Here is a 19,262-nt window from a genome sequence, read left to right on the forward strand (position 1 = left end):
ATGATATATGCTTTGTATTGCATGAAATAATCTACCTTTAACACCTATATTTACCAAGGATTTATACAAAAGTAATCTTTTAACCGAGTCGAAAGCTTTACGGAAGTCTACAAAGGCCGCATATAATTTTCTTCTTTTCATAGAGAGATATCTATTTATTAATGCAAACAAAACATAAGCATTGTCAATTGTGGAATAACCAGAGCGAAAACCTGCCTGTGATTCAGAAATCCTATCAAATGCATTAACATAAAAAGTAAGACGTTTATTCAGAATGTGAATATATAATTTACTGAAAACATCCAATATTGCTATACCCCTATAGTTATCAGGTACGTTAATTTGACCTTTTTTATATATTGGGACAAGTTCAATCTGCGTCCATTTTAATGGAAAATTACCTGATGTAAACATAAGATAATAGCATAGCCTTATCAATCGAAATAATACATAACATAGCCTTATCAATCGAAATCATACATAACATAGCCTTACAAACAGAAATCGTAAATAACATAGCCTTATAAACCGGGAGCATAAATAACATGGTCTTACCAATCGAAATCACTATTTCTTGAAATACAGGCACATAGGACTAAGTCCGACTCGTGGAGGATAAAACCATTTAAAAGTACATGTATGTAAAATCTAGTTGTTTGCATGTGTGTTAGACTCATTTGATCTCTTTGTTGATGTTTTTCAAGCGTAAATACCAGGCTACAATTTACATGTCATCACGGTCTCATCTTTCGAGCCTGGGTGATTCTTTACTGCGGTAGTTTGTGTGTAACTAAAGATCTGTTCATAGTTAGTTTTGATAGAAAAATATATATTTCATCAATTCCATGCGAAAATCCGACGATATAACCACCCGGTGGAAAATTCTGACACCGAAAACAGACATTCTGATTATTTTCGTACTTGGGTGTTTCATACCATGTCTATAACAATATAGACCTTTTTACAGTACAGTTTTCCATGGCAACCTATGTTGCATTCTGCGTAGGGCAAAAGCGCAGTAACGATAGAATACATTTTAGCGTACTTTAAGGCTTTAAAAGGCGTGATTTCAAGTTATGTCACCCAGAAAAAAAGAATTTTGATATGAATTAATGCGGTGAGTACTAAAAACGTGAATTGATAACAGATATACAAAATTAGCGCGACTTATAAACCAACGACCAAAAGTCCTCTGTTCAAGGTATCATTAGGTGACTTTTTCATCAGTAATTTAGTTAAAGCAGGGTGTTAAAGATCACATTTTATTGCCCATGTATTACATAATATTACACAATTGGTATTCCTTTGAAAGTGGATTGGCAAGGCGGTAAGTGACATGTGACCGGTTGTTATTTGTCAGCTAGTTTTCAATATCATTCAACCGGGTAGTTTTAGTACCATGACATAGTTAATTACTTAAAACTATGAAAATTATTAATCGTAATTTAAGTAACTTTTATTCATACCAATCTGATCAATGTTTATTGATTTTGTGAAGTGACAAATAGTATACGTGAAGTGCATTTCCATGTATTACAAGGAACCGGACAAAATGTGTGTTATTCCACTACCAATCTTAACTTCTCAAGAGTTTGAAAAAATTATTTAAATATATATGTGAGTTAAAAAAAAATCTATTTGGTATCTCAGTCAAGTCGGATAAAGGATAAAATTAGCTAAAATGCATTATATCACGTGTTCCGACTTTTTTTCAGAATGATAATTAACTTCGATTTTATAAAATTCAATAAAAATGTTATATATTATATGTTATAAAAATTGTTTTTATATGAAACAATTAAATTGGCTTCTTTTTTTTTGCTAATATATATATTGCCACATTTTTTAGGACACTAATCTCAATGTAAGGTTCGTGATCGTAAGGGGGGATTCTAAAACAATCGTCTTTTCCATGCTTTTTTGGGACAATCTTGGCCACAAAGCTATGAAGGCATCTTTGGTGTTTCTGTTAAAAGCTATTTTATATGATTTTCTAATTTTTACCTTACACTAACTCGGAGTTGTCTATGAATTTCTACTACATTTCTATGTAGGGCAAGGCTCTAAAAATCCTACGCAAATTGCGAATGCGCGAAAAATTACTTCTACTGGTCAATTTTTCATAGCAACGGACCGCGTCGTAAAAAGGTCTATAACAAAATCATTGTTTTCCTTTTCAATTTCTTCTAATATATTGATACTATATTACATATTACACGAATAACAAGATTAAACATATTTTATGTCAAATCAATGCGACTAACACCTTTGGTTAATTGAAGAAAAATCATTTTGGTTTTTCTATTCTTTTTTTTTTGTGACAGGTGGCTTAGCTTCTTGTGATTGTCTATCGCAGATTGCGCATGTGCGAGAAAATTCTGCATCCGGTCGAGTACTTTGACACTTATTCTTTGTCGGACATCTTTAAAAATCATAGTCTCATCGAATTCCTCTTTATATCCTAACGTTATTATGTTGCTTGTTGTGCACATTATACATCCCCTGACTTTGATTACAAACAAAATAGCACGTGGTGTATTTACATTTTATCCTAGTTGTTTACGAAATGATTATGGGTAATCGGCGACTTTAATGTAACAATAAAACAGTCATTAAATTTATCCCGTACCTTAATAACTTACGATAATATCCTTTCTGTCAACATAATCCAAAATTAGTTCCCACATGATGATGTTCTATACTTTATACGGCCGGTAGTACTTTTTTATATATTTGTATGACAATCAACGCTACGCCTGTCTTATATAACACACGTGGAAACCGTCTGAAAAATGTTTGGCATGACGATGTCACTAAAGAAAAATACTACCCGATTTATTAAATACTTATAAAAGAAATATTGTGAAATATTGATGGAATTAAATTGATGGAATTTTTTTTTTGTTTTCCGTGTTTTCACTATAAAAAATTATTTTTCACTGCAGTGAAACATATTTTCGGTATATTCACTGGTGTCCTGCCTGACTTCTTTCTTATAAACCCAGCCAACACACACAATTTAAAGGAAATTCGTTAAACAAATTGTAATGCCAAAAAAAATATCTATAATTAACAGAAAATCCAAGTTTTTTCTAATAATACAGAATTTATTTTCATCTTATGCTATGAAAATTATCATATTTCAATCGTGACTACCGCCACTCACGAAATATTTATTTTCAAAGCACTTGTTTTTCAAAAAAAAAAAAAAATAACATACTTAGTATGCAAATTTAATATCATGGAGCCAGTAGTGTGATTTTACGTATCATATCTGCCAAATACATATACCATCTCAGTATTTATACTGATTTATAGAAATTAAAATCCTCTTCGGTTACATCAAGGTTCCTAGGAAACTCAATCATATAAATATATAAATGGTAGGTAAATAAATCAACAAATCGATCATCTAATCCAAACTTTAAAAATTATACATGCAAAATGTTAAAATGTGGCGTGTATCATTAAAATTCTGTCAACGTTTTTTTGATCGCAACAACGCCTTCAACTTGAATCCAACTGTTCGGTGTATTGAATGGCTGTGAGCTACATGAAAATATATTTTGATATAAAACTTATGGTGGCAGATTTGTGCCATTCGTGTTTCCGCTCCGCGACCTCGCCAAGCCAAAAGTCGAGAATAAACAAGTTAAAATGGCGGGGGGGGAGCGAAAGCACGCTAATTAGCGGCGGGCGCAGTTTAATAAATAAAACTTCACCCCGCGGGGTCGCGGACAATATTTAAGAATTAAAACGGCGGCGGTGTGGAGCGGAAAGACGCTTATTAGCACCCCCACTAATAAGTGTTTTTTAGCGTAAGTTTTATTTATTAAACCTCGCCCCGCGCCCGCCGTTTTATTTCTTAAAGCTCGCTCTGTGACCCCGCGGGCGAAGTTTTATTTATTAAACTTTTCCCGCGCTCTCGTTTATTAGCGTGTTTTCGCTCTGCTCCCCGCCACTTTTTAATTATCGGCTTTTAGCTTGGCGGTGTCACGGGGACACCAATGGCACATATCAGCCACCATTGAAAATTAAGAAAACTTTTGATAATTTACTAACTGAAATATTATATAATAGCAATGTAAAAAGCAGCATATTATTATTGTTGTATTCAGAAGGAGATGGAAGAATTAACAAATGTGTCGTGGATTTTGTAAATTATTTAGATAGAGGATATTGAATGAGTGTAGGTTTAATACTAAATTTATAGAACGAGTTAAATAAAATCATATTATGCGAGCCTCTGTCGAGCATAATATTATTTTATTCAACGAGTTCAATAAATTTAGTATTGAATCTACACGAATATAATAATCTTTTTATCACATAATATAAAATAAGAAGGGTAAACTGTTAATAAGAGTCAATTTTATTTGACTCGCCTATAGTGTAACGCTAACATAAGCGCAATTGACGTCACATAAAAATCATGTTTTGTAAATATTAAAACTCACGTGGGAGGGACTGTTACACGAAGGATGAAGTTCTTATGATAACTTGTTTGGAGTTCTTATGATAACAGTCACGATGTTCCTGGAAATGTTACGGATTTCTGTGGAAAACATTTCTATATACTTGGAGAACTCACATAAAAAATGATTATGTTTTACCTTTAAATGGGGAGTTTGAGGTTCTAAATTAAACTTTGATATTTAAGTTTGCTCTACATAATGTATTATGTTTCAGAAAAACCTTTTAGACCATTTTTCATTGCCTTTTCAAAAAAAAATCTGGTAGTTTTATAGTAAATTTTCAAATTAATTCGTACATATTGACCTTTTCATTTGTGATCTTCTTCGTTACATAATTATAATGCAGAGTTGCAAACATAAAGCCCAGGCTAATAAATTTATACCCGATTTTTCAAATGTCACGGAGTTCTTGTGATATCTCAAAATATGTCCTGGATTTCTTATGATAACTTTTGTTACTGCCAGTGTGTTTCTTGTGCTAAATTACGGTCCGTTTAAGCGTATTTTATTAGTCAATAAGTGTAAATCATCATGAAACGTAATACGCTCAGCGTTAACACAAAAATTGGTTATATAATGTTGGTTTTGAGCGTGTTTTAGTTCAAAAGATAATTATCAAATATATCAAATTTGTGCGAGTTCATATTGACATTATAAAACCGAACGAATGCACTTAATGTGTCTGTGTATACTGTTCGTGAACTATAGTTTTATGTCATAAGTTCCTTTGATATGTAAACGCTGAATTTACAGCAACTACAGAGATATAATAGACACGCATATCGTTATTATGATGACAACCTTAAGTTAATATTCAGTATATAGCTTGGTATGTAAATAATTTTTTCACGTAAATTTTTAGGTAACTGACGTTTTTTCAGGATTCGGCTGTCAGAATACCTCAAATCTTTTAAGAAAGATTGATCTTGAAACTGCTTTGGTGTACAGTCTACAAAGGATAGACATGTGATAGGTTATCTTCAAGTAAACTTGAATCAGCGGTCACCATTATTCAGCAGTAACATGGCTTAAACCGCCAATCAAATATTGTTAAAACTTACACTTTTTATTCAGTTACATGTTTAAAGCAACCGCCTTTCTTAAGCAGATAATATATAGTTGGGCTTCCCACAAAAGGGGCTACTTAAGTAATTAAGTAATTTTAATCATTTTATACCATAAACAACAACTATATAACCGGATACCCTTCACACACATGCACGCGAAATGTATGATCTTTTAATACAAAAACAAATCAACCGATCACTACCGATCTCTTCAACAAATTGGCATGTGCACTACGGGTTGGAGCGAAAGAAGTTCGACAATATATTTTTGTTATCAATTACAGCAAAAGTTGTTGCAGAGTTTCCATATCTAGGATTATATAAGGGAAATGCCCGAAGGACTCCATTTTTAATAAGAAAAATGTATGCAATAATTTTCCGAAATATGGAGATTTCTGTACGTCACGTGAGGCTACATTGGATTTAATAGAGAAAGGAACAAGGTCGATAAACGGCATGAACCTTACGGTGACTCACATAATTATATTATTAAAAACTTACTTTCTATTTTTAACAAACATATCATTGTCATATAACTTTATACGTTTCTATGACAAAAATTGATACCTTTTAGAAATGAAAATATCCGTTGAATACCTAAAGATGACGCCCATCTCATTAAATTTAGACAAAGTTAGTGCATACGTCTTCCTATTTTGCTGCAAACCATTTACATGTAATTTGTTTAGGCAGACCGATAGTATAATTACTTTAAACTGCCAGGAATAATGTATACAAGAAGAAATCATGCTTGAGTATTAAATTCAAAGCGTATTTTTATGATGTAAGTCAATGCTCTACATCAAGTATGTTTTCAGTTGTTCCAAAAAAATAAACATAAAACACAAAAAACAAGAAACGAAGGTAAGAAAAATATCTCTTGAACTGAAATAAACTCTACACCATCGTTATATAACCAAATGTTTGCGCAAATGATAAGCGCACTATGCTAAATAATGATTTACACACTTAGAGACCAAATACGATTAAACGGACCGTAATTAAGCACAAAAAATACACTGGCAGTAACAAAAGTTATCATAAGAACTCCAGGACATATTTATCACAATAAATCCTTGACATTTGAAAAACCGGGTATAAATTTATTAGCATGGGCTTTATGTTAGCAACTCTGCGTTATAATTATGTAATTAAGTATAGTAACGAAGAAGATCACAAATGATTCGGAATTTTTTCTCAAAACTACCATATTTTTTTTAAAAAGGCGATGAAAAATGGAATAAAAGGTTTTTCTGAAACATAATACAATAGGGCAAGCTTAATTAACAAAGTTTAATTTAGCATTTCAAACTCCCTATTTAAAGGTAAAAATGACCAATTTTCATGCGAGTTCTCCAAGAACAAGTATTTAGAAATGTTTTCCACAGAAATCCATAACGTTTTCCAGGAACCCCGTGACGGTTTTCATAAGAACTCCAAACAAGTTATCAAAAGAACTCCATCCTTCGTGTAACAGTCCCTCCCCGTGAAAAAACTTAAGCAGGGAGGTGATAAGTAAAAGAAACAGTCCTGATAAGGTATATATCCAGGGTGTGTGATGCCACATCTCTTGTGACGTTAAAACGCAAACAGAGCATAACGTGCACAATGACGTCATCGGGAAAGGTATGGAGCAATTACGTCACATTCGGAAGTGTTCTTATATTGTGCATCGTTCTAACCTTTTCATTCATGTATATCATGGGTAAGATATTTGTTAAAAAAGATATACCATTATTATTTAATATCGTACAACTTCGCCATATTTCGTCACTTTCCGTGTTTTTTCTTCACATCTTAAGGCGAACCATCGATAACAGTGAATACATGAAGAACAAAAACATCCCTTCCTTTCAACCAGCAGACAAGTCTAATTCTTTTATTGTCGTTTTGTTGAGGTACTTTAAAGTAAACCATCGACAATCAATTCAAATATCTGAGAAAAATCACCATCTACCTATTTCTGTTTCTTTAAAGATACTTTATGTCTATGTTAAAGATACACTATGCTTTTATTTGAGTGAAATATTTTAATCACGGAAATTTATTGAAATTTATAAAATTCTTACTGAATATGTCTAATTTGATTAAACATGTTAAAAGAATGAATAATTTATGTACAGGAAGCTGCGTTTCCTATTACATACAGGTCAAGCAAAGATGGTACTTTCTTTAAAAAAATGCCATTTTTTAGATGGCATTATATATTCATATTGTGACCACCTGTAGTGTGTAGAGTTTTGAACATAACATATCTACTTCGTGTTAGTAATTAAAGCATGTTAATTTTCCACTTTTCAGTGGATTACTGATTTATCCGTGAAAATTGTATTTGATAATTTTTCAGTGAAAATTATCAAAATATAATTTCACACTTTTCAATGACGAAACTACCTTTTATGAATTTTCCCCATGTGGTACCACAATTTTATTTTTTTTTTTTTTTTTATTTTTGCTGACAATTCTGACAATATCAGGCTGTTTAGAGAAAAGCAAAGCTGAAATTGATAAATAACTTAAATGTCAAAAGTAATAAAAAAAGAAAAGTTACTTCTATTCATTCAAATTACCAATCACCAAATATCGTCTCTAATTTCTTTGTTTCATTTTCGTCTCCCATGTGTTATACAGATTGAAACGAAGTTCGATTTTTATATGTAATTTCCGGGTTTCCGATGCAATTTTCGTTTCGTCTTCTTTGTTGTCATTAACCTTTGTAGAAATAACCGTACACTCTTAGGCTAGTCATTGATTCTGATGCTTGAGAATAAATAATTGAGCCGCGTCACGACAAAACCAACATAGTGGGTTTGCGACCAGCATGGATCCAGACCAGCCTGCGCATCCGCGCAGTCTGATCAGGATCCATGCTGTTCGCTATCAGTTTCTCTATTTGTAATAGAGTTGGTAAGCGAACAGCATGGATCCTGATCAGACTGCGAGGATGTGCAGGCTGGTCCGGATCCATGCTGGTCGCAAACCCATTATGTTGGTTTTGTCATGACACGGCTCATATCTTTTTATATACTAATAAATAAAATATTGAGAAATATTGATGTTATCTACAAAGGCTGTTAAAGTGTTATTTATAAACTCGCGAAAACCCATTGCAACCTTATTTATATAAAGTATTTGGGAATATACATGACTAAACGTTGTATAATGTCATAATTAATACAATATCAAATGCATACGTACTTCACACAATAGCTTATTTTTCCAACATTTGTTCGTGAAATAAGTTTATTCCTACAAAATAGATATTCAATCACGCAATCTCAAAACCTGTGTATACCTTGACACTTAACGGCTTAAAATTCCATGTATAGACTATTCTTTAGAGATTTACTTGTTTTATATTATGAATTTAATAGTATAAAGAAGTAAATTTGTAATAAAATAAGAAAATTAAAGAACGATTGTATTCATTTTTTTCCGCCAAAATGAGCTACAGTTCAACTCTTTGTATATTATGTATACAAAAGTATGCATGCACAATTATCTAGAAAGATTGTTCTTTTCAGTTGTATTGTTTGTGTTATATATAAGGTTCACAACACACAGAAAAAGTCAGAGGGGCAGCAACATCTTTGACGTATCACCTCAATAAAAATCTGACCACTATAAATCGTCTGGAACAAAATTTTACAACAAAAAGCCAATTAAAACAAACTTTGACAATTAGCAGAGAGCGGCCGTTCTACCGAATAGATACCACACCTGAAAATACAGTAAGTACTCCTTATAATTTTCAATAATTGGGAAAAATTTAATTCCCATTTGATCCTGATCCAGATTCATGAAACTTTGTGAAAACGAGGCTAGACTTTGTGAAAACGAGGCTAGACCTCTTTAAAACGAGGCCAGACTTTGTGAAAATGAGGCCAGAAAAGTCTTATATAGCAAAAATTTCTTTGTCCGTGAGCCGAGCTCGAGTAGCGGGTGGCAACTTACGTCGTGTTCTGTAGACTCTACCAGTTCCAACAATAACGGGTTCAGCAGAGCACGAGTCGACTCAAGGCAAATTGGACTCAATCAAACCGAGTCTGCAAGTTCCACTTTTAAACTTTAGTTTCATTTGCTCCCGATGTTTCTCCTGCTTTTCTAACTAATTGAACTGTTGTGTTTAATGTACATTTTGATGGGTTGTATTTTCACAGAGTAAACTGCTGTTCCTTGAAAATTTTAAGAATCCTTGCTGGCACGAACAAGCGGCGAGTTTCCACCAAGGTGAAGGTCAACTGCGCTGTCTCCCTTATTTCTACATTGTTGGTGCTCCTAAAGCCGGGACCAGCGATCTGCGTGGCCGTCTAATACGACACCCCTCTATATCAGATAAAGTTATTAAAGAACCCCACTGGATAGCAAGAACAAGGTTTATGCAGAAAGGTACTGTTATAATATTTTTATTTCTTTTATCTTTATTTTTATCTATTATATATATATTTTGAGGGGGGAATTTAGATTTAGACCCTTGTACGTCCGTCCGCTCTCACGTTGTGTCACATGTAGCTCTAAAAGTGATTATGCTACATTAAACAAAATTTACAGAAATGTTGATCAACATGTGAAGTTGTGCACCTGGGGTTTTGCTTGTTGATTAATTGTATTTTGTCAGAGTTATTGCCCTTGACTTAGTAAAAATTTGCAATTTTCTAATTTAAGTACATGTATTTGAAATAGAGTCCTAAAACTTTACAGGAAAATGTTGGTCAACAAGTTTAGTTGTACACCTAGGAATGTTGTTCCGCATGTGTGGTTGTGCACCTGCGGTGTTTTACTTGTTGATTATTTCTGTTTTGTCATTTATTATAAGTTATTGCCCTTTACTTAGTAAAAATTTTCAATTTTCAATTTGTGTCGCATGTAGCTCAAACAATGGCAGACTGAGAGTCATGAAAGTTAACAGGATTGTTGGTCAGCATGTGTACTTGTGCACCTGAGGTTTCGCCTGTGGATTTATTCAGTATTTCTAGATTTTTTTGCCCTTGACTCAATAAAAATATGCAATTTTTGATTTGTGTCGCATGTAGCTCATAAATTATTTGACCGAGAGTCAAGAAAGTTAACAGAAATGTTTGTCAGCATGCGTAGTAGTGCACCTGGGTTTCATCTGTGAATTAAGTCAGCATTTTAATAGTTAATGTTCTTGAGTAAGAAACAATTTGCAAACTTTTCAACTTGTCGTGTGTACCCTAAAAATATTTGACCTTGAGTAATTAAACTTTTCCGAGCTATTGGTCAGCATGTGCTGCAGCTGAAATCAACCGACTTGACATGAGATATTGATCAATATGTAAAGCTGTGCAAATGGGGTTTTGCGTGTCCATTTTTTTCAGTTTTGGTACAGTTATTGCCCTTGACTTATATATGTATAAGTTTGCAATTTTCAACTTGTTCATGCATAGCTCAAAATGAATTTGACCTGTAGTTCGAAATATTGATCAGTATGAGTAGTACCTGGGGGTTTGCTTGTCGATTTATTCAGTATTTGTAGAGTTTTTGCCCTTGACTCAATAAGATTAGCAAATTTTTCAACATGTGCCGCGTGTAGCCAAACAAATAATTTGACCTAGAGTCAGTAGATTGACAAAATAATGGAGTGCAGGAGCACCCGTATTCTTTGAACACATTTCTAGATTTCTATATGTTATGTATGTATCGTATGCATACATACGACCCGACAGAAGGAAACCTATATTACTCTCGGGAACCCTTACACCCCCCACCCCTCCCTACCCCCAGGATATGCCGAATGCCGAACTTATCTGAACATTAATGACAACTTACATTTTTAAGTGAAAATTACAAAAAAGATGATGAAAATCACGCCATGACCCCTTCTGGAAAAACTCCCTAGTTCATACTCAAGTAATGATACTATTTTTGAAACTTTCTAATACTTTAATTTGCAAATGCTCATCAATGAAAATTGCGTGTGACATGAGACTCAATGACGGAATGCAGGTAAATTCTGTACTTCCATATTGTATTTATTGCATGTATAAATATAAAAGTGGTGTGTTCATTCTTTGATATATATATCTGAAGGCTTCTTTTGCAGGAAAGTATGGCAAACTGTCAAATTACCTACGTTATTTTGATTCTGCAGTACAGAAAGACATAGTCACCTCAAAACAGAAGAACGGCCGTTATAATGCTATATTTGGTAAGATGTTCAACACTTTGCATTTTGCGAAACGGGTCAACTGCTAGAATTTGTCGTATGCTAAATTTATTCCGAAACTTAAAAATGGATAAATGCCAAACAGCTTGGTACACAGATGAACTTTGCAAGTATTTTGCGCACAGTCTGATACTAAGTACTTGGCGCCAAGTCCAATATCAAGTATTTAGCGCCTATACCGATACCAAGTTATTAGGGCCTAGTCCAATATAGAGTACTTGGCGCCAAGTCCAATTACAAGTATTTTGCGCCTATTCTAATACCAATTAATAAGGGCCTAGTCCAATATCGAGCACTTGGTGCCAAAACCACTATCAAGAATTTTGTGCATAGTCCGATATCGAGTACTTGCCGCCTAGTCCGATACCGAGTACTGGGCGCTTAGCCCGATACCGAGAATTTAGCGCTTGATCCGATACCAAGAATTTAGCGCGTGGTCAAATATCGAGTACTTGGTGCCAAGTCCAATATCAAGTATTTTGCGCATAGTCCGACACCGAGTACTTGCCGCCCATTCCGATCCCAAGTACTTGCCGCCTAGTCCAATATCGAGTATTTGGTACCAAGTCCAATATCAAATATTTTGCGCATAGTCCGATATCGAGTAATGGCCGCCTAGTCCGATACCAAATGCTTAGCGCCTAGTCCGATATCAAGTATTTTGCGCCTGTTTGGGCCTAGTCCAATCTCGATTACTCGGTATCAAGTCCGATATCAAGTATTTTGTGCCTATTTCAATGCAAAGTGATGACGCCTATTCCAATACCAAGTAATTTGCGTTTAGTCCAATATAGTACCAAGTATTTTGCGCCTTGTCCGATACCAAAAGTCATTAGCGCCTTGTTCGTTATCCTAGTACTTTGCACCTTGCCCGATACCAAAAGTCATTAGTGCATAGTCATAAACCGACTACTTGGTTTATTATTGGTTAGACAGCAGGTTTATGACCATTGTTAAGTTAATTATTTGCGAAAAATGAGTTATATCACCACGTTAATGTTTAATATCGCTGGGATATGAGTTATATAACCATTGACTATTCGTGAAACAAGAATTTTCATTTATGGCCATTTTTAATGTTTAATATTTGTGGTGAAGTAGATAAATGACCATTCTAAATGTTTGTTTCTCTTCAGGAGACTGTAGTTGCTCGACTTTATGGGACAACTGGAACCTATTAAATGCACGTATGAAAAGGAACATGACTTTACCTCCATCTACCAATGCCAATGTTATATTTGATCTGAACCCAAATGCCAAAATCATCATCATGTTAAGAAACCCTACATTAAGGTAAAATTAAGACAGGTTGTGCAAATACATTACGGTTGACAGTCATCAAATATTGTCTGTGTTCAGAGGATACAATTCTAACATGAATACCGCTATTTCTTTATAGAGCAAAGGCTTAGCTTTCATGAGAGCTTTAGAATACGGTATAAGAACGGCATTTAGAAATAAAAGGAAAATGTGTACGCCGTATGACGTCAGTTCAAACTCTGCGCACCGGTGACGCTACGGCCAGTGACCACACAAATCACGTGATGATGGTCTTATCACATGATTGTGTGGAGATGGTGGATACGCCAATGAAATCATTGAATAATTATTTTATCTGTAATAACACGGATTTATATTAGTATAGTCTGATTTTATTAACCTGTCAATTATAAATACATTATAGGACTCATTTAAATAATCGATCCCACTTCGGTTTGGTCCGTGTAGTTTACGAGAATTAATGTGGAGTATATAAGTCATGGATTGAAAGTCACGCCAACTTTATGTGAAGGTTTTCGTTAATTCACAATAGGACAGTCGGTAAAGAGAATGCCTGATAAATGAGAGGTCTGTGGTTCGATCCTTACTGTTGCCATTGTTTTAGTACTCTTTCTTTATTTTTGCAGTGTATTTTAATGGAACAGATTTGTAGTGTGTTTTACGGCATTGAAAAGACATTTATTGATTTTAATCCGTTTTAATTTTAAATATGAATTCTTAAAAACATGTTATTTAAAAAGAGTATACACATAACAAAATTAAGTAAAACATAAAAAAACGAACAACATATATTAATCATATAATTATAGATTCAATAATGTTAAAGTATTAATAAGAAAAAAACATGGACCAACGCGGCCTCGAACTTAAAACACGTTTGGGCACTTAGATTATAAACTCGTGATTTACCCCATTGCGCTATAACGCTGAGTACACTTATTTTAGAGATACAAATTAAATTAAATTCCATCGTACAGCGTAAATCTCACGGAACTTACCGAACATCTACCGAAGATTAATATACTGTGTGCATCGACCGTGTAATCAGTATGTAATTGACAGGTTAATAATAAAACCAAACAATAATATAAATCCGTGGTAATAAACAGCGACATTATAACTTGAGCTCTGGTGTCAAATTTGGTCGCTATAATTGAAAGAAAATCATTTCTGTTTAGTGTAGAATCTTTTTAAAATAAATATCAAAATTGAAAAAATTCATATCGTCAAAAGTCTTGACAAAAATGGTGTGATGGCAGAGATCTAATCCAATCCTGTAAGGGGAGATCACTGCGTGGGAGATTGTGTTTATTATTGGTTAGACAACATATGACCATTGTAAAGTTAACTTTTTGCAAAAAAAATGTGTTATATCACCATCTTAATGTAAATTTAATTAACCAAATGACATCAAATAAATACAGATCAACAATATTCAATAAATAGAGGATATTTTTTTCTATAAATACAGGGTTTATTTTCATCGAGTTGTATGAAAAATAAGTATTTCATAAGTGGCAGAAGCCACGAGTGAAATATGATAATTTTCATACCACATTTTGAACCAGGATTTTTTATGGAAAACTGAATGTCAAATCGGTGTGTGTTAGCAATTGTCGACCATATGCATCTCTGACATTTCTCAACTGATTCAAGTAAAATCATCACAAAATGATAGAAAACCATTGCAGTTGACGCATATTTTCAAGATTTTGGGATTTGGTGACATTTTACTGAATGGCGGTATCTTTTGTTAACAAAATAAACTTGTGACGCAAACCTGGTTTTTGCTTCAATTCACTGTCATTTTTGTTTTTGCTATTTTCAGGGCATTTTCTGATTACTTGTACTTTAACAAGAAAGGGGGAAGTGCTCGTACATTCCATGCCAAAGTGGCTCGTTCAATTAAGAAACATAGGTACTGCTTAAGGAAGGGCAGTTTACAGTATTGTGCATATTTATGTCGATTTATGGTAAGATATTTTTTTAATATTTTTTTTCTTTGTTATATAATGACTTTATATAAAACTTATCATTTATATCACATTAAAAATTTGATGACAATATATGTGTTTATATCACTTTGCGACAAACCTTATTTAATGGTTAGTTGAAAGTTTGTCATGGAATTAAGTTCAATTCAATTATTCTTATATAATCATAACTTATTCTTGAATAAGCATTCCTAATAAACGGGATAGACCCATGCATCCTAAGAACGAGCAAAATGTACAGTGCTTATCTATTAGTGTTGGCTGCAATTACTTTAGCCATGTATCTGTTAAATTAAAGGGGCATGAGAATCTGATTGTTTCAGCCAAAATTACTTCAGCCAGGTAGATTGATAAAATAATTGATTATTTAATAGATTGGTCCAACATGCAATTAGTACAGTCTTGTATCATAGTTTGGAGACCTTTCTGTTGAAAATGTGTCAGGGTTAAATCGTATACATATACATGCACAGTGCGTTAACTGGAGTGCGGGTATTAGTTACCCGCACTCCAGAGTATGCCCATTGATTGGCTCATTTTTGCTGGGGTTTACATATTGTGACGGCAGAGAAAGGGAAAGCGACAGAAATGTCATATTCAGATGTTCGTTCATTGGTTCATTTTTGCCGGGGTTTCATATTGTGACAACAGGAAACGTGTTTTTATGTTTGACTATGATACAAAAGAGAAAGAACACCAAAACACTCGACAATCTGATTAATACTCGGGGGCTACGCCCCCTCGTACAAATCAGATAGCCTCGTGTTTCGGTGCTCTTTCTATTACATAACGATTTGGTACTTTTAGATTGATTATTAATTAAAACTGCAATCATTCATGGTGCGTGCGTATCTGTACGTTTCGGCTACAATCAGTTAAGCCAGGTGTCTATTGGCTAAATAAACAACCATTCAAGTAATTCGTATATTTGTTAAATTTACAATCATTAAAGTCAGGTATTTTTTAATTGTCTATTATTAACAATGTCGAATTGAAACTATGCGCATTATAATATAATCATGTTCTTTCATGCTGTATTTTTGCAGGAAATACGTCTATTCGTTGGTATGTATTATATTTATGTCGAAGACTTTTTTCGAGTTTTTCCGAAGGAACAAATTAAAGTAATAAAATCAGAGGACTTCGCAATGAATATTTCTGAGACGATGAAAGAGGTATTCAAATTTTTAGAAGTTGGTAAGTAATGGTGGGTGTATACAATATTTGCGTCAGTTCTTTAAAGACTCATATAATATGACCCAGGATTGCTCGTGACGTATTACGGTATGCATGGAGATATACATCTGTCTGTCTGTCTGTTTGTCCGTCCGTCTGCCTGTATTCCCGCCCGTGTATTCGTTCATAGTATATAACTTAATGCTTTTTTACTCCAATTTTGCATTTTAAGATTGACCTATTACGAATGTGATTCTATGACACATGACCAATCGGCATTGATCACATTTGTGACAAATGTTACAAATGTGCTTCATTTCCACTACACATTTGTAACACCTGTTGCCAATGCGATCCCCATTCGTTACATGTGTTACAAATGTGATCCGTTACGAATGTGGTCCAGCATGCAATTAGTACAGTCATAGTGATTTCATACTTTGTATCGAACTCGAAGTACTAATCGTTATCCAGCGATACTGATATTAAGGATGTTATTGTGTGTCCTTTGTACGGAAGCACAGAGGGGACATTTACATAAGGAAAGAATATTTGTTTCGTGGGCAAAATGTGCCTAAAATGGCTCTACAATACCGAAGTAAGAGCTGAATCGGTACTTCCAATTATATTTTAATGTTTGTTTTAAGGTATGACGTCACAATTATTTTCTATATTGGGTTCCAGTGTAACAGAGAACGGCTGGCATAATTACCCATAAGGGCATATTTATCGAATTCTTACGCCGCAAATAAATGCAAGAAAACAAGACTGAATTAGACATATTAGGCTAATTTGATTATCTCGAAGTGCATTTCTAATAATGTAGGCCATTTCTAATTACATAGGCCATTTCTAATAACGTAGGCCATTTCTTATAATGCATGGTCATTATTTATCATGTTGGGCAATTTTCTATAATATAGTGTCATTTTTGTAATACCAAGCTGTTAATTATGATATAGAATGTAGAGCCATTTCTTATAAAGTATGACCATTTCTAAAAATGTTGGGCCATTTCTTGTTATGCAGGGTCATTGGCCATTGCTTTGAATATGTAATATCAGGCCATTTATTATGATGTAGGGTCATTTCTTATACCGTATGACCATTTCCTATAATGTAAGTCAATAGGTCTTTCTGAACTAAATATAGAGTGTACTGCCTGCACACCTTTAACTACTTTTGAGACTACACAAAGAGATCAAATCGAATCTTTTGCCGAAGCTCTAATCAAGTTTGGACCAAAATGTATCTGTAATAAGCAAAGTTAAAGCCCAAATATTAATGAACCTCTGAACGAAACTGACATTTGAAGATTTTCTATTATTTCTCTGCCAATATAATTCACTATATTTGTTTCAGACCATCCCAAACAAGAGTTATGGAAGAAAATAATTGGACAAAAGAAAATTAACGAGAGAAAAGAAAAGAATAAACATACAGAAATGTTACCGGAAACCAAAGAAATGTTGTCACGATTTTATAAGCCTTATAATACTGAACTATCTCGTTTACTTGGAGATAATTTTATGTATGAATAGTGAATATGTGATCAATGTCGTAAAATGTGGCATACATATATTCAACGGACGGATTGCCTGGTAGTTAAGGTTTCTGCCTTTAAAACCCATGGACCGTGGGTTCGAGCCCAACTGAGGTCACGACAATGTTCCCTCATATGGCACCAGTGCTGATAAGTGCGGGGCAGCGGAGTTGATAGAGATAGAGTCGCTAAAAGCCATTTGTGTCCCGTCATGACAAAAGAAACACAGTGAGTTTGCGACTAGCATGGATCCAGACCAGCCTGCGCATCCGCGCATTCTGATCAGGATCCATTCTGTTCGTTATCAGTTTCTCTACTTGTTATAGGGTTTGTAAGCGAACAGCATGGATCCTGATCAGACTGCGCAGATGCGCAGGCTGGTCTGGATCCATACTGGTCGCAAACGCATTACGTTGGTTTCGTCGTGACGCGGCTCATTTTTATTTTCAAACTAATATAGATTTCTTTTGTATATGAAAAATGCTTATTAGGTCAATGGAACTTGAAATTATATCAAATAACCAATATAAACGTTAATAGTAGTATAGGCGCCGGTTTAACGCCACGACTGCGCATGCGCGGCGCCATATTGGATTCTATTTTTAGAATGACATCATCGTTCTATTTTTCGAAATTCATTTTTAATCTCCCGGAAGTATACGGAGCTGACTTGTATACCCGATCTAGGGCGTGAATCGCGGACATTGAGGGTCAGGTCCTCGGCCCAAGACGGGGAGATAAAATTAGTATCCAAGCATTTTAAAATTGAATGGCAAAAATAATGATTCCCTTTGTTTTTATATTTCCCACACTGCGTACAGTGTACTTGACAACTGATTTAATTATTTCTTTTAATCAATGTTCTCTATAATACACGTTTAATGTAACTTAAATGTATTTCTTCATATTTTAAATATCACCCTTTATACATAATTTATCTTATACATTTTCAAATAAGGTTATTAACATATTTATTTTAAGTATTTCTTTATAAACATTTAATAAAAATAGTACCTCTTTACTCCTTAAGCTCCAGCAACGAAATGACTCCAATATTAAAAGTACTATCCCTTAATGCGCATGCTTGGATCTGATGACGTCACCAATGCAATAAAACAAGCTCCAACATGTCGCGCGTCTATTTATTTAAGGCCGACTGGGCGGACAATTCAAAGTAAACATGTCAAATTTGATCCTTTTAAAGTTGCCGCACTGTCTGGCGTGTGTTTATTTAGGTACGAATACTTTAACAATGGTCTATTCAAGTGCCAAGGCTAGCTTGTTTACATTATTTGGCGTGTGTTGATTTAAGAGCAGATGTGCGGACAAAGGCCCATTCAACTGTCAAAATTAATCCCATTGAAGTCACCACGAGGTTTGGCGTCCTGTTTATTTTAGAGCAGATGTGCGGACAATGGTCCATTTAACTGTCAAAATTAATCCCTTTAAAGTGCCGCGCTGTTTAGCGTTTGTTTATATAAACCCGAATGCGGTATAATGGACATTGATTTTATCAATAGTGTACCTTAGCGAAATGTT

At 34.1% G+C, this 19,262-nt stretch overlaps 1 protein-coding gene across 1 annotated transcript; it reads left to right on the top strand.

The window, feature by feature from the left end:
- Window positions 1-7,005: 7,005 nt before the first annotated feature.
- LOC132759682 (carbohydrate sulfotransferase 15-like) lies at window positions 7,006-17,919 on the top strand. Its single transcript, XM_060751496.1, has 8 exons — window positions 7,006-7,247; window positions 9,092-9,273; window positions 9,703-9,931; window positions 11,607-11,711; window positions 12,866-13,022; window positions 14,839-14,983; window positions 16,051-16,201; window positions 17,543-17,919. Exons 1-8 carry the CDS (start codon window positions 7,151-7,153, stop codon window positions 17,719-17,721), a joined length of 1,245 nt encoding a protein of 414 aa, XP_060607479.1. The 5' UTR covers window positions 7,006-7,150; the 3' UTR covers window positions 17,722-17,919.
- Window positions 17,920-19,262: the final 1,343 nt, after the last annotated feature.

The sequence above is a fragment of the Ruditapes philippinarum genome, unplaced genomic scaffold (assembly GCF_026571515.1).
Source record: "Ruditapes philippinarum isolate M1 unplaced genomic scaffold, ASM2657151v2 ctg3409_1_1_1_1, whole genome shotgun sequence".
NCBI classification, from domain to species: Eukaryota; Metazoa; Mollusca; class Bivalvia; order Venerida; family Veneridae; genus Ruditapes; species Ruditapes philippinarum.